Source organism: Haliotis rufescens, unplaced genomic scaffold (genome assembly GCF_023055435.1).
Source record: "Haliotis rufescens isolate VD_foot unplaced genomic scaffold, xgHalRufe1.0.p SCAF_5, whole genome shotgun sequence".
Classification (NCBI taxonomy): Eukaryota; Metazoa; Mollusca; class Gastropoda; order Lepetellida; family Haliotidae; genus Haliotis; species Haliotis rufescens.
Genome location: NW_025964223.1, coordinates 48,512,008 through 48,535,362, shown reverse-complemented (window position 1 = coordinate 48,535,362; position 23,355 = coordinate 48,512,008). Strand labels below are relative to the sequence as shown.

The 23,355-nt window shown below is 36.8% G+C and overlaps 1 protein-coding gene across 1 annotated transcript in view; it reads left to right on the top strand.

Annotated features, from left to right (window-relative positions):
- Positions 1-23,355, top strand: part of LOC124137116 (E3 ubiquitin-protein ligase rnf213-alpha-like) — a 196,930-nt gene that overhangs the window by 78,903 nt on the left and 94,672 nt on the right. Inside the window, exons 17-30 of the mRNA XM_048384001.1 lie at positions 4,569-5,149; positions 5,667-5,823; positions 7,238-7,458; positions 10,330-10,482; positions 11,562-11,720; positions 13,912-14,530; positions 16,883-17,039; positions 17,582-17,721; positions 18,687-18,761; positions 18,946-19,052; positions 20,014-20,149; positions 21,842-22,043; positions 22,562-22,796; positions 22,917-23,021. Of these exons, the coding sequence (XP_048239958.1) occupies positions 4,569-5,149; positions 5,667-5,823; positions 7,238-7,458; positions 10,330-10,482; positions 11,562-11,720; positions 13,912-14,530; positions 16,883-17,039; positions 17,582-17,721; positions 18,687-18,761; positions 18,946-19,052; positions 20,014-20,149; positions 21,842-22,043; positions 22,562-22,796; positions 22,917-23,021 (3,047 nt within the window). The remainder of the gene's footprint in view (positions 1-4,568; positions 5,150-5,666; positions 5,824-7,237; positions 7,459-10,329; positions 10,483-11,561; positions 11,721-13,911; positions 14,531-16,882; positions 17,040-17,581; positions 17,722-18,686; positions 18,762-18,945; positions 19,053-20,013; positions 20,150-21,841; positions 22,044-22,561; positions 22,797-22,916; positions 23,022-23,355) is intronic.

Here is a 23,355-nt window from a genome sequence, read left to right as displayed (position 1 = left end):
GGCGTGGAGGATCGTTGAACACAATCGAAAGGAGACTGTGGTACGGGAGACCTCTGAATTGGCCACTGAGCAAAGAGGGATAAAGAGACTCTTTGGAGATCGGCGAAGTGTAGACGAAGCCTGATGGTAGATGCGTAAAGCTCTGTCTGGACATAACGAGATGTCCTCATGATCCTTGGGGTGTAAGACCGAGACCAGGGACTGGATGGTGAATAATCCGCTGGGCTGACCTGGATGCTTTTTTTTTTGTGATGAAGTCTCAGCAGAAACCAAGATGCACCTTGCCATGACTGCGTCTCTCAAAACAAATTCTGTTCACATCCAAGGCAGGTGTATCTCGCTGACTCTAGCAGCAGTAGCCAGGGCCAGGAGGTAGACTGTCTTCAGAATGACATGTTCGAAGCTCTTTCATCCAAAGGCTCATAATCTGCCGATGTCAAGTGTCTCAAGAAGGTGGACAAAATCTTCACGACTGGTCAGCAAGTTTGTTGGAATGGATGAAAGCCTTGAGTTCAGCTACCATAGACATTTTTTGCCCATTGTGGTAGCGAGTTTAGGGTTTGCCAACATTGATCACTTGAGCAAACTTTCAGTATTCCGCAACTTGTTGTGGTGAAGCAGTAGTTGGTGAGGTGAAGACCAAAGTCGAAAGGTCGAAATGATTCCACAAAGTCGGCAAAGGAGCAGTTGCTGGAGGGATCGCACTGGCAGAAGTATCCGCAGGGGGAAGTCAAGGTGTAGGACCTGCTGACTGGAAATAAGATCTACTGGATGATCGCTGGTCTGTACGCATAGCAATCAGGGAAGTAGAGTGCGAACGAGAGGAGGGTCGACGTTGATTCTCATGTTGATCCTCATGTCGATGTCGATCCTAATGTTGATTTGGAGGAGGTGCAAATCGATAGTAATCTGTCATTGAATGTTACTCCAAGTAACGGTGGTATCGATGATCTCCGTAATGATCAGGAGGGGGATGTGTTGATATCAGTGTGGCGGAGAAGTGCATCGATCCTGATCAAGCTCTCTGTCGCATCTACAGCTCTGAGAAGAGAGTCAATGTGAGCAGCGTTGAGTGTCAAAGTCAGATAATTGCGATCAGTCAGGATGATGATGATGGTCGGTAGAACTGGAGCAACCATGTATGGGTAGGATCAATATGTAGATCCTCAGATGGTCAAACCCTTGGCGATCAATCAGTAGAAAGTCGGTCCTCAGAATATCAATCCTTGGAATGTTGATCCTTGAAACAATGTCTTCAGGTGGAACTGTGCTATCCCATGAAGTCAATGATAGACGACTTTCTGCTGAACCAACTGCATCTGTTTTCAGAGGTAGAACTGTAGATTGGTTGGTAGAATTCACTACAATCCGAAGTAGTTGACAGAGAATCATTCGGAAAATGGTGGAGTGCTGGAATTAGCCGATGATGATGTTTTGGCGGGAATCTCGTCATGAAGTAAGCTGTCCGAGACTGATCTTCCTCAACTAATAGGGAATGATGGTAGGAGTCGGTGGTTGTTTGACAGTGGATTTGACAGTTGAATGGGTAATAGCTTTAGTAGTGACAAACTTTGTGGCTTCTTGGTAGCAGATGGCCCATGTTCAACATCCTGCGATTTGGATATCTGATTAATGTTATGCTTCTCGCAGGTAACTAATAAAGGCCTCGTCTGATAGGTGAGAGCATTCAGAACATCGGATACCAGGTTGACAAACACCACAACAGTCACAGCATAACTCATGCGGATCTCAGGGTGAAAATATGAGACGACACTTCTTGCAAGCCGAATGTTTTATCTGGTCTTTCCCCATAATGTTAGAGAGAAGTATAAGTGAACTGACTATCAGAAGTAATAATTAAGAAACAAATTTGTATTCTCGACATAATAACATGTCTCCACACGGATGAGGCATAGGGTGTCAGGGGATCAAACTGCTTACATCACGATGTATGGGATTGTAGTGCGTGACCCTTTTGTTTTAGTGGTGACAATGGTGATGCGAGGGGTGTTGGGGATATGGTTTTAGAAGCTGGAAATTTTGTTTTGGGACGTTTCCACTCAAGGATTGAAAGAAGTAGGAAGAAATGCATAGTGTCAGATAGGATATGTATACTACTCAAAGTTTGTTAAGGATCACCACCTTGAAATTGGGTACATCTGTTGAAATAGCCAAAGATGTTATTGCGTGTTTTGTTTTGGGACGTTTCCACTCAAGGATTGAAAGAAGAAGGAAGAAATGCAAAGTATGAGATAGGATAAGTTTTCAAATGTATTTTTTAAGAACTCAGATTCCTCAAGTAAACATGGTAAAGTAATGATATATATTATAATCTAACCAAGTGTTTAATTATTATTCCAATTAATTATTATTGGTGCTAGTTCAAAATCAGATTAATATGATTCAATACAGGACTAGGCAAATAAACACTAAATGATACATGGTACAATATCCTTACACTGGGTTAAAAACTTAGCTTGTTGGCTCTTGCTGTGATACTTATTTCTTTTTAAATAATATATTTATTTAAGATCATGTTGAAAGTGATTTTCAGTATCGTTAACAAATAAAATGTATTTCAAGACACAAAGAATTTGTAAAAACAAAGGCAGTGTCTCATTGTCACCCCGGCCTGGTCAGGCATTATCTAGAGTGCCTGATCAATTCTGTAACAGAATAAATTATTTGTTTCTCAAGTAATATGATATGTAACTGTGATGAATATTGAAACTTCACATTCAAATTTTTTTTCTTTGATTTGTAAAATAAAACATTATTTTGTGTTATGGTTATAGTACTACAGAACCTATGTTCAGATAATTTTGCGATCACAAGTTTCCTTTTTCTGGAAGATGGATCTGATTGTTTAGCCACAGGTGCTGACTTTGTCTTGGTTCCTTCAGTGTTTTCCAATGTTGTCACATACATGTACCAATATTTGGCAGTTCATTAAGTTCAATATTCCGGAAGTGTGACCAGGGATTTGTATCTAATTTGAGGATTTCAAACTAAATATAAGTGCCCTTTGCAAACAAATTTGAAAAAATGATTTGTACATAATTTTGGGAAAGTTTTAACTTTAAATTCCTTAAATTCTGAGTTATTCTGGATGGCATACAAATGTAAGAAGTTTTGAAGAAATAGCAGGAAATACTAAGGGCAACCATATTTAAGTTAATCAACAGTATGCTATCAAGGTGTCATGCATGTATTGCCCAACATGGTGGACACATCAGCTATAGATTTACACGCCTGAAATTAATTTTACAGACATGTGTCATCATTACACCTTCACTATTATTTCATCAGTTCCTTATTTTTTGTCGGTAGTATACATGTCACCAGCTACAATAAAGTAAACATTTCATTTTGTATCATTCAAAATGGCCACCACAGCTACTTATTTAGTTTAAAATACAGACCTTGGACCATCACCATTCTTTACAATTAAGTAAGATTTAAAGTTTTATGATTACAAAATGTTGTCTTAGCTCTTTTTAGAAAAAAGGGTATTTGTAAATAGTTGGATATCTAATTTAATATTTATTGCATTTAGCGGTGTATCAATGTTTATTCTTACAGCTTGATTACGGGGTAAGACTATGCATCAAAATGTTGCTAAATGAAATAAACCAGAAGTTATCATCCATATAAAGTTGTATGTTTTCTTACAGCTTATGCTTTATTTACTATTTGTACCACAATCTGATGATAACACCTTGGATAAACTCTGATCATGTGAAAGGCTGATGAGGCAGTTGCGTTGAAAACAGAATCTCTTTATCCAGTTTGTCAAATTACTATCAGTGTCTAGTATCTGCATCAGTGATAAGAGAAAGTATTATTTATTGGGTATTATATCTTTCATCACATCCTCACCCATAAAGATTACATCACAGAATACAGGTGAGCTTTTTGAACTCTAGTACTCTATATGAAGTCATTTGACAGCATCAGTAAGCGTTCATATTTGTTAGACTGCTGGATCCCGTTCCACAAAGCGATCTTAGTGCTAAGTTGGTCGTAACTCCCATACTTTATCATAGGCTTACGATCAACATAGCACTAAGATCCCTTTGTGGAACAGGACCCTGGTATGGTGTTGTGATTAGTGCATCTGCCCAGTGAGAGGAAGGTCAGTGGTTTGATGCTCTGGCGTTCAACATTAAGAGTATTAAACAAGGACTGGTCAACTCAGAGTCAGTACATGTGTATAATGTGTCAAAGTTGAGTGTCCATGTTTAAAACTGCTGCATGGTACCTCATTGCACTAGTACTATAATACTTACTAGTACTATAATACTTGCCTAAGTCTGGACTAGTACAAGCAGCCACACACATGTGCATGCACCTTACTATGTAAGTGAAATCTTACATATGATGTTAAGCAACATTTATGGCATCAGTCTATCAAATGCTCACTGTACTTCCAGCAGTTTCAATATTTGAAAAAGAAATTTCTTTTAGTGATCTTTCTACTATATATCTTTTTAAATTTTGATGGTCAGTATCAACTGAACTGTGATATAACTCTTCCTTAAATATATGAAAGTTTTACTCGTTTGCAGTGAATACAGTTGAATTATCAAACAGAGTAAGAGAAATGGAAGAAAAGATTGATACTGAGGTGTTGTGTGCTCTATGCCATCCTCTGCCAGAAGGTGAAGCTGTGCATGGCAGCCTAGATTCCTATCAACCAAGGATATTTATCTCAGAAATTCCAGAGCAAATCATGGAAATTGTTCCTCAGCTGGAAAAGTGGAATGGAAGCTTGATCTTTAGGGAAACATGGAGAAATGAAGGGGCAGCTATTGCCCCTGGAACAAAGTTTGAGGAAGCTGTCTTGAAGGTGTGGCAGAAGTCCAGTCAGAGATGGCGTAGTCTCAGCAAGAAGGTGCAGGATGGAACAGAGACATTCTGCAACATACAGGAACTTGTGAGAATATTTCAGGGTGATGCAGATCAAATCACAGCAGAGTTTCAGCTTATGAGTGATGGCTCTTCTGACTGGATTTCCAGGAGAATTGAGCAACTCCAGAGCTATGAGACTCTGCAGGGTTGTCAGAGGGTTGCTGAAATCATCATGAATATCAAGGAAATATACTCTATTGAAGGAAACTTCGCCCCAGTTGAAGCTGTTAAACAAATGGTAAGTTATGGAGTTGTGAAATCTAAAGATAAAGGGAAAGACACTTATAATGTTGATTAGGGTATTCATTTGAATTGAATCCTTTACAGTTTTATTACTTGACTATATCTTACTGGTACACATGTTAGACCTAGTTTTGTAACTTGTGGTCAAACTTATTACTTTTCCTATGTGAGATTTCCATTTAGCTCTTAGTGTCTTACTGCAGATATCACTACCCTTTTTCTCTCTTTAGGAATACTATTTTGGTGTACAACTTATACCAATAAGATAATGATATCATTGAAACCATTATCATCAGATCATTTGCTTCAAAATTGAGAGACTTACTCCTTTTTTTTACCTGTATTAACTTCTTTTGCAAAACAATTATTCCTAAATTGTTATGGTATTTGGTCAGAATTAATATACTGTGAGTTGAAGACAGTTGTTCTTTAGTTTTTTTTGTAGTTAATGCTATTTTAAAAAAGAAAGAAAAAAGATCTGCATTAATCAAATTATTCGTTTTATTTTTAAGGGAAGCAACAAAGACCATCCGATCAACACAATGGATGACTCCGTGTTAGGGACATGTTCCATACTCCATGATATGAATGATCCAAAAAAGCAAAAGTGCATCGAAGCCTTTGAGAATAGCATTCGCCTGGTGGAATGGCTCAGAGTTTCCATGAAAGGTAAAACTTCTTTTGTTATTTAATATATTTTTGACAATATGACTAAACAGGGTATGTAAATGGGTATGCTTTAAGGTTTTGTCATCATACCTGAACTTTATTTTGCTTGGATATCACAGCAATATCATATCATGTATGTTATAGTTAAAACACTCCTCAATTTTGGTTGAGAATGTAAACAAATGACAAATTTTAGAGACTTTTTACCCGATTGTACCTCCTCTATACCTCTGTATGTCTTTTTCTGACATATGATTGATGGCACTAAAGTACAATTAGAAATGTCCTCACTTGTGATTGGCAAAGATTGCTGGTGAAGGTCACACAATGTGAAGTAGACATAGAAGAAAGCTTGTGTACACAACATCATGAGCATGAAGGATTTGAACTCAAGGAACTCTAACAGACAAGTTGTTTTAGAGCAGATTATCTGACTAATGAAGTTCAAGGTCATTGTTAGAACTGAATACTTGATGTTACAAATTTGTGATGATACAAAACATTTTTATATGATTAATAATACATAAGCACTGACCTTTTTTCTGCATTGAATAACTGTATTTACGGTTTGCTACAGCGACTTTACATTGTAACACCAGATATGCTCTCAGTATGAAATTTGCTGGCAGCTAAGGCAGCGGTTGAAGGTCAATGACTGGAAAGGCATATCACTTTGTTATTGGTTCTAAGAAATTGTTGGAGGCATGTTCCCATGGTGTTGTCACAATAGGCAACAAAATGAATTGGTGGTCAGGATCAGTGACTTCATTGATCTACCCAGCTAAGTCATTAGGGTGGAAGTGCCTATTGCATCCTTATTGTGGTAGATAGATTTCTGGTTTAAGCATGTACTGAAATGGGCATGTGCTTTCACAAGCAATGTCATAATACTAGAAGTGATGTTATTTGACCGGAACTGCAAAACAAAGGGAGAGAGACTTTCAGGGTTTATATGTGTTTTGTTTTGTCATACCACAAAATGTATTTAGGATCCTTGTTATGCTAGCTGGAGGTATGGTATTTCAATCTAGTGTTGTGTTTCCATACACAGTTGTGGTGTTTTTACCAGGATTTGGATGATGGCTATGTGATGTACGTTTTATGGGGGCCTTCTTAGCATTCCTGAGAATTAAGGGTCCAATTCTGTTTTTGCCATTGCATGCATCCCCTTTCCTAGTTTAATTCATTGTTTGCATAATGTATGAATAGGAATAATTCAAAGGAATAGTAAAATTGTGATGGAGATGCTAATGACTTCTGACAATGTATTCAGCATAGTATGTTAGGTACATGTTTCACATGAAATGGTGATCCTCTCCATTATTGTGGTGTACCAAACATATTCTGGAGTAATCACTAGGGTGCCATGGATGTGTTTTGAAAATGATTTTACAATTTGGTGTTTGTATGTCAGATGGCGTGAAGGAACTGAAGGTGTTTGTGGACCTGGCTTACATCTCAGCTGGAGAGGAAGCGATGGAGATACACAAAGTCAACTGTTTTCACTCAGCAACCACTGGATATGCTCCACTGATCTTCAACACACCACAGACTGCAGACTATGCCACTTTCCTCAAGAACTGTGAACTTGTCTGGCAGGAGCTTAAGTCTGACGAGAATCTTCCAGACAAACTGGTAACTCTTAATAATGCTGTTATTTTTCGTTTATATTTTCAATTATTTGGACAAAAAGTTTAGGAAAAGTGTGAATGTAGTTGCTGTAAATAAAGTCATAATGATAAAAAGTGTTTAAAATTGAGCGGGGTCCAGCAAGTGCTTCAGGGTTTTGTTGGAAGTTGATTGTTAACATTTGAGTTTGTATGTCACCCAAACATTTGTGGTTACACTTTCTCAAAAAATATTAATGATGTATCATAAAACTTGGTATATACACTCCTTGAAAAAGTTTTGGTAAAAAATAATTCAAAGGCCAAGGTCTACATTCAGGTTTTTGTAAAACATGGTCACATCATTGTAAGCAATAGTTACTTCTGCATATTTGAATGTATCCTTACAAATCCTACTACAGTTAATGTAAGTACATGTAGCATATTACATAACATGTAATACATTCACCACATCAGACTTGGATTTCTAGACCAATCTGAGATTGAATAATTACCTCAGACATGAGAAATACCAACTGCGAACCACTGATTGCTATATGTCCTTGACACCATCAGAAGCAGGGGTGAACGTTATTGTGTAATTTTCATAGTCTTTGTTGGGTGATCTCAGTGGTTCCAGCGCTAATTATACTTGTGATGAAGTCATTAACTCAGCATCAAATGAATGACGACAAATTTCACAGGTGTAGGGTTTATGCCATGAGACATGCATGACAAGAAAGGAGTAGTTATTGATGTATTATGTGCAGTTTTGCCTGAAAAATAAGGGTTGTTGTTGTTGTTTTGAGTATATGAACTGAACTTTGTTGTTGCAAGAATAATACATACACATATGTGCTCTTTACTAAACTACATAAAACCTGATTAACACTCTATGAATGGCATTCAACTTCTGCTATTGTAGATAATGGGGCAAAAGCCTTTTGTATTTGATATTGCTCAGAAACCACTGACCAAAATTTGAGGATTTGTTTGTCACCATAATGAAATTACATGTTATTGAATAGATGAAACGTAGATGAAATTTAGCTTTTGAATTTGAACATTTTGAAGGATATCCTGATCAAATACTGAAGTCACAAACATTTGAACTCCTTACGAAGGACCCATTACAGATACCGTGACCTATTATGCAAAGTAGCGGGACAAAAACCACAACCTTTTTATCATGCCCACTTTTGCCTGATTGCAGAGTCCATTTTGATAATAATCTTAAGAATAGAAATCAAACTGAAATCAGATCAAAGTCAGAAGGTTTGACATGGTATTGCCTTTGATATTGTTTGTGACATTAATATAACTTTTAACAATATTTGCAAATATTGTGAACTGGCTTTGCTGTACAGCCAATACTTAACAAATATGATATGATCTGAAAACAGTTTGCAAATAATTTATTTACTGATTTTGATCATTAGGATCCATTTGCTGTATTTTAATGCAAATTATACTGAAGAATGGTAGTGTGTGATGTGAACTAAATTTCACTTCCTGTCTTTTGATAAGTAGTCAAATAACAGAAACAAATCTGCAACAAAACCCTTAAGTTTATTATTAAATAATTTTTAATTTGACGTTTACATGATATACGGCTTTTCCATTGGACGAGAGGTCGGTCACATGACCGCGAAAATTGACGTTCATAAGTGTATGAACGACACAATTTGATGTTCATACGTTTTTCACGAGACCGTGTTCTTGAAAAGACGTAAACACTGACGGACTACTTCCACATTCCTGGGGAAAACCCTGGCAATTTCCTAGCACGAAAACATACATAAGGATTATTTCTGATCATTTAGAACCTTTAATCTTGGTCTCAGCATTTCAGTATACATTGAGAAACATAAGAGAGCTTGACTGTATGATTGTTCATGAATTTCCTCGCTACGGCCCATCCTAATGAACAAACGAAAAAATGCACATCCAAGCTATCGACAGTATCAACTCGATCTGTGTCTAGTCTGACAGTGACTGTCTCCAGCAATCTACGAATTTACCTTGGTGTCTTTAATCACCTTTCAATAATCGGTCAGTTGATCAATGATGACTAACACATGTAACCGCCACAGGTTCATTAACAACTTCGGAAATCCTCCCGTCACGTTTATCGTGTCGGCCATTTTGACGTCTTGTACTTGATGTAAATGTATTATGACGCGCTGTCATTCTGACTGACTTACTGAGGTAGTTCATTACAGACCTTTCTCATCTAATGGGGATATTATATGAACACATGTGTTGCGTAAGATGTGTCTGAAGAGCAAGTTCTGCATCCATACGCTCATGTCACCTCTCTTTTTGGGGAACTATTTTATTCCGCGATATAGCTGGTTGTTGTTTGGCTGTCAGTGTAAACACGTAGTAAATTAAATTGTGTTTAGATCTTGGCTTACATCCTTTTAGGAAAGAAATTGTGATAAAAAATTATAAGAATTGACTTTCACTTTGTCGCAAGCTCCAACGTTCATACAGTTTGGCCCTCACCCTATGAAGGTTCATTCTCCAATGAACTCACACAAAGTGAAAGTCAATTCTTATAATTTTTTATCACAATTTCTTAACACATTTCCCACGAGGCAACATGTCTCAATTCATGAAACATCTGATGACTCTAAATGAATGCAGGGTTCATCAAATGTCATTGTCAGGTAGGTCACTGCAAAACGTCCATTTTGAATAATATCATTAAGTTTTCACAACTGTATGTCATCACTATTCTGCCAGGTTCTGTCCTTGACAGTAAATAACATGCTTTTATATTTGATAAAGCTGGTCCTAATTGATGCTTGCTGGTATTTGTCTTGTGGATTAGCATATATTATTACCTATGAATATAGATCTGATGGCTTGCAATATTTATTTATTTGTGTGGTAGACTGAATCCAATCGACTTTTGAACTGGCTGAAGGAAGTTAAGAAGTCACATGGATCTGTTGAAGTAACCTCCTTGACACAGGCAGGTCAGATAAACAACAGGGGCCTGTACAGAATTGGAAACTTTGATGACATAGAGAACTGTTCACTTCTGGTAAGATATCCCTCCCTTCTAGGTCAGGGCTACATTTATGTTTTTGTGGTGTCTGCAATGCTTTGTCCATAAACATTTTAACTGCTTCTTTGACATGAAAATTAACTAATTGAGTTGAAGCTTTGTTTGATCATCCCATCATTGCTACCATTTTTTTGTGCTGATAGAATTAATCATATTAGTTTATAATGTTATTTTGGACCATGTTTTGTGTTTGAAGCTGAAAGGTGTTGACATATCTGTGGGATATCATGTTAAGTATATTGCCTTATTTGGATCAAGTTAATGTTTATGATGCAGTAAGGGAGCATCCATTTCATTTCTAAAGAGGGAATGAGTGGGAGGAATTAATTGTTTGTTTCAAAAATATGCACAAAACGAATAGTTTGTTGGCAGTGTTGAAGAAAATTTATAGTTTATTTTGTTGAAAATACCCAAATGTAAAAATGTGTTAATAGTTAAAAGTAATAGATTGTATAATGGTGCTCAGTAAAAAAGTAGTTTGTTGGATACAGCTGGGGAAAAAATTAGATTGTTCTCAACCACCACCTTGCTCACACTTGTGTTGAGACTAGAGAACGAGAAGCAATGTCTAACGCTGAAAGTAGGTGTGCAAGTTTGTGCATCATACCTTTATCTGCTAATGACTTTTTTATGGTGTGTGAACAGTGGTGATTGGATATGTCACATTTGATATTGTTTTATGACACCAAAGTCACAGTCTTATTTAACTGTACATGCCTTTGCTCTTAGAAGATCTTAACTTTGGAACAAGTCATATGAGCTTCTACCATGAAACCGCGAAACCAATGAAACTGAAACTTCACATGCTTGTTCAAAATGTAATGAAATTTGGTATATGTTTATTAGAGGTGGGATTTAACACATACTGAATGTTCCATTTATCATGATGTTAAAGATTCTATAGATACGTATTTCATCCAACTGAAATCCTCAGAAATGCCTCTATCCACCAATGATGTCACCTGAGTTTGTAGAAAGAGTTTTAAATCAAATTTTTAACATGGCAGCTCAGGCACCATTCAGATTTGTAATTATGACCTCTCTTTGGCTTATAGGCCTTGAACAATGTAATCAGCCTGCATGTTACACAAGACAAAGAGGAAAATGGATCCCGGAAATACAGCTACAGGCAGTTGGTGGATCTTCAGAGCAGGCTAATGCTGGTAGCAGGACAGGCAGAAAAGGGAAAAGATGATGTTGACCACTTCATCATGGTGAGATTATTTAAGAATTATTTTTGTGAAAGTTATTGCAAGTGTCAATACAGCTGAGAACTGGGATTTGTCAATTAGGTTTTGCCAAGTGGTCCAGATAAGCTTGAACACCTGATCGTTGTTGATGATATTGTCAGTGAATTTTGGACGTTTTTACCACAAATTTTCAATAATATTTAGGTTTGTGCTGGTCATTCCATGAATACTAGTTTCTGTTTGGTTAAGGAGCGGGTAATTATTTTCCATGATGCCCGCTCACGTAGCTAGCCTAGAAATCAATCAGAACACACCTTTGGTAACTTGCTTATCTTGCAGAAGTATCGTTAAGCTGAAATGAACTGATGTTTATGGGAAGAAACTCAGTTCACTTGCATTGCCTGCTAGCTGTCAAAATGGCTGAATCAAAGTGTTTTACTCTGTGAAACTTCAGACATATAATCTTGGTCTATGTGAATGAATATCGGTGATATTATGTACCACTCGCCTGATGGCTTGGGGAACATAGGCTTACACACAGGGTACATCAGACCATATACCCCTCAAGATCAGTTGGCAACTTATATTATCCCGTACATAGGTTTTCAATGCATTTCCACAGTGAACAGATTGCGTTTTCATCTGTCTGGTCGAAAGTTCTCATTGCCTTTCCTACAAATATAACTGTTATTTATTCCAATTATGACATGAGACTCTCAAGAAATTTTCAGCCTTCTTATGAATCTTTCAACACCACTGCACACAGTATCAGTAAGTTATGATAAGTGGCTGTCTTTGTTGACATTTTTAATTGATGATGATGCACTTAATATCAAGGTGAGCTACATTGCCATGGCACTCTTTTTATGAGTATAGATAGCAAAATAAAAAGTCATCCCCCAAAAATGTTCACGGAATTGCAATATAAACTCATTGCAGGCATGTTGTTTTGTATGATTGAAAACATTCTAGTTTAGCTTGATTCTCATGACCTCTCAAGTATTACATCACTAAATAATGGTGAACATCTTTACACTGGTTATAAAATATGTTTAGATATCATTGTCAGTTTCTAAGACAGGGTTACCTTTAAAGGTATAAGTTTTGATATTTACATCTGTGTGTCAAATGTCCAACAAATAAACTGTCAGTAATATGTCAGAGATCAGGTTGTCATGTAGTTTATTGGAGATATATTTGTTTTAATCATTGCCAGTTACTGATGAGTTTGTGTGTACAATCCTGATACTTGGTAGTATTTAAGAAGTTCAAGATATGGAAGTTTAAATTCAATGTCAAGGTTGGATTCCTCAAATTGTTTCCATGAGTCTGTTGCATGCAGTTGTATGATATTGATACAGTCATGCCAGTACTGTGGAATTTGTTAATTGAACTTACGTAAGTTACCCCCATGGGGGATTCCAGGTTAGAATAGGTTTCCAGCAAGTTATGCTGGTCAAAAGAGGTGACTAATGAAATGAATCGGGCAGCAGACTCGGTGATTTGGTTGATTGTGGATCCACGATCGTAAACCAAAGGAGTGGATCATTGCTCACCATATCGATCAATGGATTGTCTGAATCAGACTTTTTTATTGACAGGCTGCCCTCATATAGCTGAAAAATTGCTGAGTGCATTGTACAGCAAAAAACCCAAGAAAAATCATGTGTGGATATGTTATGAGTTCTGGTCAATGCTATACAAGGCAGTGATATGTTTTGGTGTCTTTGTAAGGCATACACTTTCTTGTTTCTAAAATGTTTTTTTCAGAAACAGCTAACTGCTTTTTCTGATAAGTTATGTAGTTGTTTTTCACCATTATTGGGTTTAGTGTTGTGAAACAGTTAGAATTAATTCAAGTGAATTGATTTGAGCTCAGTGTGAAGGAAACTTATGCAATGTAGCAATGTTTAACCAGTGTTATAACAATATATCTTACATTCATTGTTTCAAATTCAGTAACATACTTGATTCATATGTGATTTAGGTAAAACAATACAATGATATTGTTCAAAATGTATTGTGGGTTACAGACTAAACAGAGTGAGATTGGCTAAAACCGAAAATGAAATTTTAAAATTTGCTATTTCTAGTGGGAAAAAAGATGAAGCCCTTATCTTAACTTTGATGCTTTATGGATCAACGAGGTATTTACCTCTTTTCAGGTATTTATCACCATAAGAGGATTCAAGATTGTTTATGTTTTGTATTACAGGTTTTAGATGGCATAGTGCGTCTGGCCAAAACATACATCAGACTGTGTACAGATGGATGCGTCTTGTTCAATTGTTGGAAGGGGAAGTTTTTTTGTGGAGATGAGAGAAAAGCATGCACAATTTTGGAATTTGGTGAAGGGGATAATCTTGAAACTTTGAAGGGACATCGAGGGAAGGAAGGTGTTGAGGTCTTCATCCATGCTCTTGCAAATGAGTTTGAGGACTTCCATGATGAATGGATGAACTATGTCAGTAACAGAAGAGATGAGTACTTGGAGCTGAACTTCTACACCATTGACCAGCTGGTGTTCCTTCAGAGAGAACTCATCAAACTAGGCACAGAGGAGGAACCTTCTGTTCGTGTGTATTCAATGTTGTCTCTGATCAAGCCTGACTGTACAGAGTCTGATCTCAGCCTTGCGATGAAGAGTGCCAGAGAAGTTGTATTTGCAAAGAAAGACAGAACTGAGACAGAGACCGAAGAAACTGAACAAGAGACGACAAATCAAGATATTGACACTAAACAAGCTTTCATTGATGCTATGAAAAACAGTGACTTCTCAGAAAAACTTGCTAGACATGCCTTGGTAGAAGTGAAACCTGAAGATATTGATTTGGGTAGGTAATATATATTACATGTGTATGAGTTGTATTGCATGAAAAGTTATGCTAGTTAGCTAGTGTAAGATGTATGAGGGAGTGATAGAGATTACTGTGTATGCTAGGGCTGAATGTTCATGAAGATCAGTCTGAGATTTTTTTAATATTGAAAAAAATGTTTCATCATTATACTCTCAGAAACATAAGAAATATCTATCACTAAAGTGGAATTTGGATGCAGTCATGGCATTTATCTTAACATCTTAAAATTTACAGGACTGCTTCATTTTGATTTTTATAAAAGATACTACACACATATCATTCACATTAGAGATTTTTCTTCCAGGGCCCTGGAAAATTCTTTCAGCACATGTTATGAAAATACTCACAAAAAGTTTCTGGTTACAGTTTCCCAAAACCTATCAATGGAATCATCATTAATCTTAGTATATACCTGCTTTGAGGAGTTTAGTCAAGATTAGCAGAAGGTCAACATTATCATTCAGCTTTTTGTAGAACATGGTTATATTATTACCAGTTTCTGAGGCATGGAACTCTAACATTGTTTACATACTTTAAAAGTTATTTGAAGGTCAAGGTAACCTTTGGGGACATTTTTAAACGCTAGTTGAATAATATTTTTGTGTGAATATTGGGCAAAGATTACTTCCTTTGAGGATATCTAACAACTGTCTCATTCCACATGGAGTTTGAGAAATATTTTATATGCAGTGCAGAGGTCAAGGTCACAAAATTAAAAAATAGCACTCAATAGTTTCTAGAGGGTAAATCAGTGGAAGGGATTTGGCCATTTGATGGTTATTGAATGATATCTGATCATTGATGTACCTGATGCTTACGTTGACTTTGCCAATCCAAGGAGAAACTCCGACTCATATGTATAAAGAAACAGATCAAAAGAAGGGGAGCACAATTGGTGCCCATGGGGATACCTACTTCTTGCCTTAGTGGCTTTCCCCAAAATTTTACATCAGTGTTATCAATGAGGAAGTCCAGTATTTCATATACTGTTTCCTCAGTAAGCTTCAGATGGGATTTACTTTCATTTTTGACAAATTGCCCTGAACCTCTGAATATAGATGTGTACCTCTGTCTATGGTCACCTTGTTTTGTAGCATAAGCCCTGTGGATCAAGGAATGAAGTTTTTTATGGGATAATGGTGAACAAAGTTGAAAAACAATATTTTGATGGAATGGAACTTTGTTCTTTTCTGAGATTGTAAAAAGTCAAGCAAATCCTTTTGGGTTGAGTGTGAGAGAATTCACATGGTATTAATTCTATTTGTCTCAAATACTTTCTGTGAATATAAAGTAAGTCCTTCCTTGATTGTATTAAGGATTATGTTAAATCTTTGAAACAGGGATTTGGTGGTAATTTGCTGGACCCAGATATATATCTATCTTTGTATGGATTTTTATGGAGCTTTGGAATTCAGTACAAAAGAGGAATGGACATGTCTTCAGGTTTTACATGGGGATATAGTAATCAGTGTGTCTGTTTGTCCGTAATAATTTTTTATACCATACTCGCTCACTCTTTCATGAAACTTTGCACACACAGAGATCAGATGGTCAGCTGGTGCCTTTTGCTATTTAGGGAATTTGTGAATTTTTATGTTTTCCGTTTCCATGGGAAAAAGATTGACTCAATTCCATATGATGTGGTTTTTTTCAGAGTATATCCCCCAAAGTACCAGTTTTCTTCAGTACTCATACACAATGAAAACATTTCAACTGGTGCTATTAATTCTTGATAGAAATTACATTATTTATGTTGTCATAATTTTGTATCACATAATCATGATTACTGCATTCATGTTTATATTCATGTAACTGTAGCAGATAACAGCATATTGTACCAACTGTGGGACATCCACTGACTCATATCCCTGCAAAAAAAGTCCTGACATACAAATACAAAGTTCTGTTGCACTATTACATGTAATTAAAGTCTTTGTAATTGTTGGATCTTATGTAGTTGTCTTGATTGAGATCAATCTGGACGTAATGTTTTGTGATTGATAGTACATGGTGGTACATAAGGCTGGACTTTTAAATGTTGAGTAAATTGCGGGGACAGGTACTTGCAAACACCTCTAGTCGACAATGATGTGACAGTAAAATATCTCAGAAACTGCTTTACCAAATGCAATAATACTTTTCATGAATGTTTGTTAGCAAATCAATGAAATGACATTACATTGCTATCAAACTGTCCTCTCACATCAAACAGACCACATTACACAGCCACCTGGTGCACCTGGTGGGCATCAGTGCTTTAAACAAAATAATTATACCAGAAGAAAGGAGACAGCCAATTAGGTCTTTTATGCCATTGATTATCTTCAGGTATTGTTTGGTGTATGGAACATCAAGATGACTTCCCAGATGAGGAGGAAGACGTGGAGTCTTCGGTTGATCCATTGTTCCTTGGCTGGCAGGTGGGAGGAGAGTCGGTGTCATCCATTGCAAGGTCCTGGGTCAAAAACATCTCAGGTCATAACAAGTGAGTCCAAATGCATGGGCTGAGAAAGTCTGAAAAAATGTACCAGACCTTTCACTTGCCCACCATTAAAATTGACTAGTCAAGCGACCATAAGGTACAGATTTTGCTGGGTTGTGCGTAGTCTAGCTATTGGAAGTTATCATCTGCTTACATGATGTACATTAACATATACCATAGACATTTTACAAAATCCATTAAGTTCATATTAAAATTAACTTTATGAATTAGGCACATATTTTACTTTTATAAAATTATAAGGATTGTCCCCTACTTTCTTTGAAAACCATACATTGGCATGATTTAGAATTCATAGATTATTGGACCAAGTAATAGTAACTCACCTGACCTGTACATATCAACATGAACATGGGGCAATGATGATTTTTAATATCTGAATTGGCTTTGTAGATAGTTTGAAGAAATGACAAGGACAGAATTCCAGTGTAGTTGTTGTCTTTCATATTTTTACTTTATTTTGCAGCTCACATGTGTTCAACAGTTTGCCTGTGATTTTCCATGTATGTGGTTTATTTGTTAAACAGGAATATAACAACTGTACAGGCTTTGACCGCCAACTTGAGGTCAGTGTGGAAGACGTTCCTGGAAGCTGTGTCGTCCAGTGTAGCAGATTATCTCAGTCTGGAACATATGGGCATCATCCTCAGACAGCTGGCACAAACAGGTACCTTGAGCTTGATATAGATTTACACAAGTAATGGGCAGGATATGCCATATAGACACTTGCTGATTTTAGTAACACAACTGTAGAGACTTGACTTCATAGGCTTAAACATCTGGGCATCATCCTCAGACAGCAGGCTCAATCAGGTACCTTTAGCTTGAGCTTACAGCACATATATGGATATGGATTTACACAGGAAACAGCTATTGTATGTCTTAGTGTCTGTAAGATAGATTGCAACTGCAAAAAATGAGTGAAAAGAGAAATGGGAGAGAATATGGAGGTATGAAAAAATGTCTTCCAAAATTATCAGTGCAGTTTCCATGGCCAGTTAAATTTGGCATGATCCACAGACAAGTGCCTCAACAAGTTGTGTATTGTACACAACATGATACAAATAAACATACATATCCTAACCATGACATTTGCTGTTTCTGATAACCCCCAGGCTGTGCATAATAGCTTGATTGTCCACTGGACATTTCCCTTCATATATCCAAGCTGTTAGACTTAATCTGCTCTGTTCCAATCACCATGCAGGCACTGAGATTACAAAATAAAAGTCAATATGATTTAGTCAAAATTTAAATAGTTCTCTTGGCAAAAACGTCAACTTGAAGCATCGAAAATGTATCTTTGCCCATTTGCCTCATCATGCCAGTAGATGAAATATACTAGAAATAAATCACTACTGGTGGTTTCTCAGCATGAATCTCAAGCTACCAACATCAGAATTATTTTTCAATCAGTGAAATTTACTTTATACAACTAATTAGCACCTGTCTTGTATTGTCGTCATGTCAAATGGCAAATGGCAAAGTTACATTAAAAAGGCATTTCTCCTTATATTACTCGTCAACAGTACACTTCAAAATATACTGGCAGTATGGTGAAGATTAAGGGTCAAATTGGGTGATCAATAACTTTGAATGAATAAATATTCTGCCTTAATATATTTTTTCCAGACGAGCGGCCATTTAACAGGACTATACCACCGCCACTGAAACCAGGAATTTCTAACTTGGTTGTCTGCCCTCAAGGTGAGATATATGAGGATGAGAAGACAAATTACATTGTCAAATAATTAAATGTTGCAGTGCTACGGAAGGTTGAAAATATATATTCTTTAAATATATGTAAATATGCTTGGTGCTGCCATCCAAGTCACGAAGAATAGACAAATTGAAAGTCTTTGCTGATATTGCCATATTTTTTGTTTTGTAGCTGACATGTTGAACACTGTTCTGTACATGTACAAACATTCAGAAGATGAGCCCCTTCCTCAACCAGATGAGGTCCTTTTGTGCACTCCACAAACTACCTTTGACCAGGTAAATCTATACTTTTTACTGAAATTCAATGGGGCTTATGTTGTGCTCTCTTTGTCTAGCATCATCCTTTGTGTGTCTTCCATCATAAACATCTTCTACTGCCATCTACCAAAACTGCCAAGGCAACAGATTTTCAAAAAGGGAACTAATAGTATAAAAAGGGCATCCAGCAACAGATTTCCATGTATATTGTCATGGTTTTCTCCAGACAAAACAGTAAATGTCAGAAAAGGCAGTGCAGGCCAAAAAAAGGGGCAGTGCGCAAAATAAAAGGGCAGGGGAAACACTACATGCTTGTTCCCACCAATGATGACACCTTGTGCAAGTGGTTCCTCTTTGTTCTCACTCTCAACACATCTTCTCTGAAATTGCCAAACTGAAGAAGCTGAACTTTGGCATGCATGTTTCCTTCTCCTGACAACATATTGTTTTCAAATAATTATGGCTTCACTGGGTTTCTTGTATGAAACAATTTGAAAAAAATGTATGGCATCAGATAAATCATTCTCCTTAGAAGGTTCTGTGTTGAAACTTTAAGTAAAGTTTATTTAACTCTATTCCTCAGTATGTATGTAAAAATAAATGAGTAGCATTTCTGACAGCAAATTTGTTTAAGTGGCTGTCTCTGTTGACACGTTGCACTGTTGACTACATATCCAGGTGAGCAACAGTAACATGACGCTCTTTCCTATTTCTGTGTTTCTTGAATTAAGTCCTTATCACTGACAATAATTGTCAGGTCAGAATATTTAATAGGTATGTATTTATCCATTTATGAATAGATGTTAAGAGTTCCGAGACTACATAAAAGTTTACATTTTTTAGGTTTCATTTGTGAAACATTAACTGTTAGTTTAACTCATTACTTTTGTGTAAAGACATATATATGTGTAAAATAGATAAATCTGAAATAATATGTTCTTAATAAATAGAAATACCAGATCTTGAGCAATGTTTTTAGGTTGACATCTTCCTGCGACGAGCCTTCTTCAGCAACCCTGGCAAGTTGTATACAATGGCCAATGCTGATCTGCTGCAGTATGAGATAGAAGAGAGGGCAGAGAAGAAGCTAAAGGAGTATTCAAGCAGGGACAAAGGTATACAAGTGTGAAGTATAGTTATGTAAATACATGTATCAACAAAGTCTTCCCATTCTCATGAAATACCTCTTTCTATTTTAGCTGCTTAATATGTTGGCTTAAATTGGACTGCTGCAATTGATTTACTCATCTACACATTTTACAGTGAAATCTTGTTGAACTGGATTTGTTTGGAAAAGTTCAGTCAGGTTTAGATGGTGGATTAGTGAGATTCTAGTAGTAGCTTCATCCCTTGCTGTCACAATATGAACGCTCAAGACATTCATGAACAAATTATACAAGAGTAAGTTTGCTGCATCTATGATGTAATCGAAAGAAGTATCCCCTACAACCCTTTAAGAAAATACATTTTTTAAACACATTTTTTGTGTAAGATATAGCTTAATTTTGAGAAAGTGTCTTCGGTGTAAACACAATGTAAATCTGGATTATACATTGCATTACTTGCATGATAAATTGGTCCCTTGTCACACAATTCAACACAGTATCGATAAACCAGGTAGTAAATTCTCACCATGAATGAAGGTCTTGTATTGAGATAGATCTGGATAAGGCACAGTCTTTTTTTTCACAGATTCCATTGTAAAATGTTCAAGACTTTTTAGCTGATATAAACAGATACAGCTGGGGAGTTCTAGGTGACATTGGAAGTCAAGGTTACCTGTTGTGTTGGCATCATGAAAGGTTTAAATTTATTTACACTATCGTTTGAGTATTTATCATTGGAATTTGATGAAACTTAATTATGTGTCATATGTGTTCTAGATCTCAATTGATATTTCTTAATCTTTGTCGAAGGTCAAGGTCACCAGAGGTCACATGAAACAGCTCTCAAAACTTCACTCATGAAATGACTTGTCAACAGTATGGAATAGAGAACTTCATACATGTATTAGCACAACTAGAAATGTTCTCACATGTAATTGGTCATCAGAATCTATGAGTCTTTTAATAAGTATTTGACTATGCTTGTCATTCATGTGTGGTCACAAGGGAGAGAGTTGATTAGATTTTTGTGAATACCTGGTTGAATTCATGAGAAAACAAAAACATATTTTCAATTGTTCATAATATGTTATACAAACTTTTTGAATACCTTCCATGTATGCAGGTGAAGTATATAATTAAACCTTAAGTACATATAACTTTCTTATTACCCAAGTAAACAAGGGGCATCAGATTTCATATAGCCCTAGACAAACTCTTGAACAGGAAATAACATGGCATTAACCCAGAAGTACATTGCATATTCTATTGGGCACGTTTATTCACAAACCTGGAATTGATCTCTCTCGTTCAGAAGGGCATATAAAATTTTTAGAAGTGAAAGGCATCAGAATTTCTTGTTTTTATGTTTTTTTACTGAATTAGAGAACATTAGGGACCAATGTTGAATAAAGATACATGTATACTAACATATACATAGTAGATGTGTCTAATGAGAAATTGTGGGGATGTTCAGAGCAATGTTTTGCTTAGTATTCCTTTATATACTTTCCATAAAACAATAACAGTCAGCAACTTCAGCTAGTAGTCCTAAGGTTGAGTCTTGAACAATTACTTTCATCCCTTTTGGTAATTTCAGATAATAAGTATCTATATGTCAATACTACAATCAACTGAAATGTTTGTTTAATTGTCATTTCTATCAGAATTCACATATTTGTATACGAGTATGTGAATTTTCAGATTTTGACTGTCAACTTGTGGTACTTTGTTCCACGGAAAATGAATTCAAGGCAAGAATTGTGGCAGCTCTAGAAAGACAAAGATGTCCACCTCCTGCACTGCAAAACTTGCATGAAGTGAAAAAATATCTGCTATTAAAATTTTCTCAGAAATTGGAATGTCAGCAAGACCACAATACCGCTTCAAATTTGGATTTCAGCAGGTAAGAGTATCGATACTTATTTTTCAGATTTCTTCTAGCAAAACACAAAGATCATGCAGTGGCCTGACAGTAAAAAAACAATGTCACTGCTCCAGAGAATGTTAAGGCACTTGAAACCCTGTTTTAATTTCAAAGTTTCCCTGAAGATCCATATGTCATGGTGCTTTGTCAGTTGTCTGACCATTTAGCATCTTCTTCTTTGAACTGCCTGAGGGATCAGCCTATGAGTGAGTGAGTGAGTGAGTGTGTTTGGTTAAACGCTACTTTGTGCACCCGTATCTCCACGTCCACCTACTCGATCCTCTAGGAGGATATATAGCTCCATAAAAGTAAAGGTGAGGTGAAATGTGGTTGAACGTTGTGTTATTTCAAAATCTACACGAATCTTCATGAACCAAAAAAGTGTGTCCTTAGTAATATGCTTCTGAGAAATAGGTTTGTAAGGATTATGGATAAAGATGACTTAATTTAATTTTTTAGTGGAGTGCTGTCATCAGAGTATAAATTTTTGTCTGAAGTTCCACAGTGCGAGTGATCAAGTCCAAGAGAGCTGGTGTGGGGAAGACCTTGTACAAGAAGCGCCAGGTGGAGGCACTGCAGCGTCTGAACCCTAGAGTCCCTGCTACATCAGTGTCCATACATCTGTATGAGAAAAGTGTGTGTACAATGGCTGTGGCAGAGAAACTGCTGGATCATACACCGCAGCCTGGACAAGTCCTACCAAGAATATTCCACCTGGACATCTCATATGAGGTGAGCTACACTCACCTTTGCAGTGTCTCGTATCCTTGAATAGGTTCTAAGTATATCTGCATTGAATGAAATGAGCATGTAAACATCACCAGTTAAACAATGTCACGTTGACTGTTGCAGGTTCAGGAAGGTGTTGACTATCTCCTCTTCAACCTGCTGGTTCTGGGCTGTATCAGCAACAACATGGGACATGTCTGGCTCAAGTCTCCCCTGGACTTGTATCTGGTGGAGACCATCCCCATCACAGATGTCAGACAGGACAGGGTATGTATCTGTCCATATCTGGAGAGTGAAAGGCTGTATGTAATACTGTGTATCTGATGGAGACCATCCCTCACACAGATGTCAGACAGGACAGGGTATGTATCTGTCCATATCTGGAGAGTGAAAGGCTGTATGTAATACTGTGTATCTGGTGGAGACCATCACAGATGTCAGACAGGACAGGGTATGTATCTGTCCATATCTGGAGAGTGAAAGGCTGTATGTAATACTGTGTATCTGATGGAGACCATCCCTATCACAGATGTCAGACAGGACAGGGTATGTATCTGTCCAT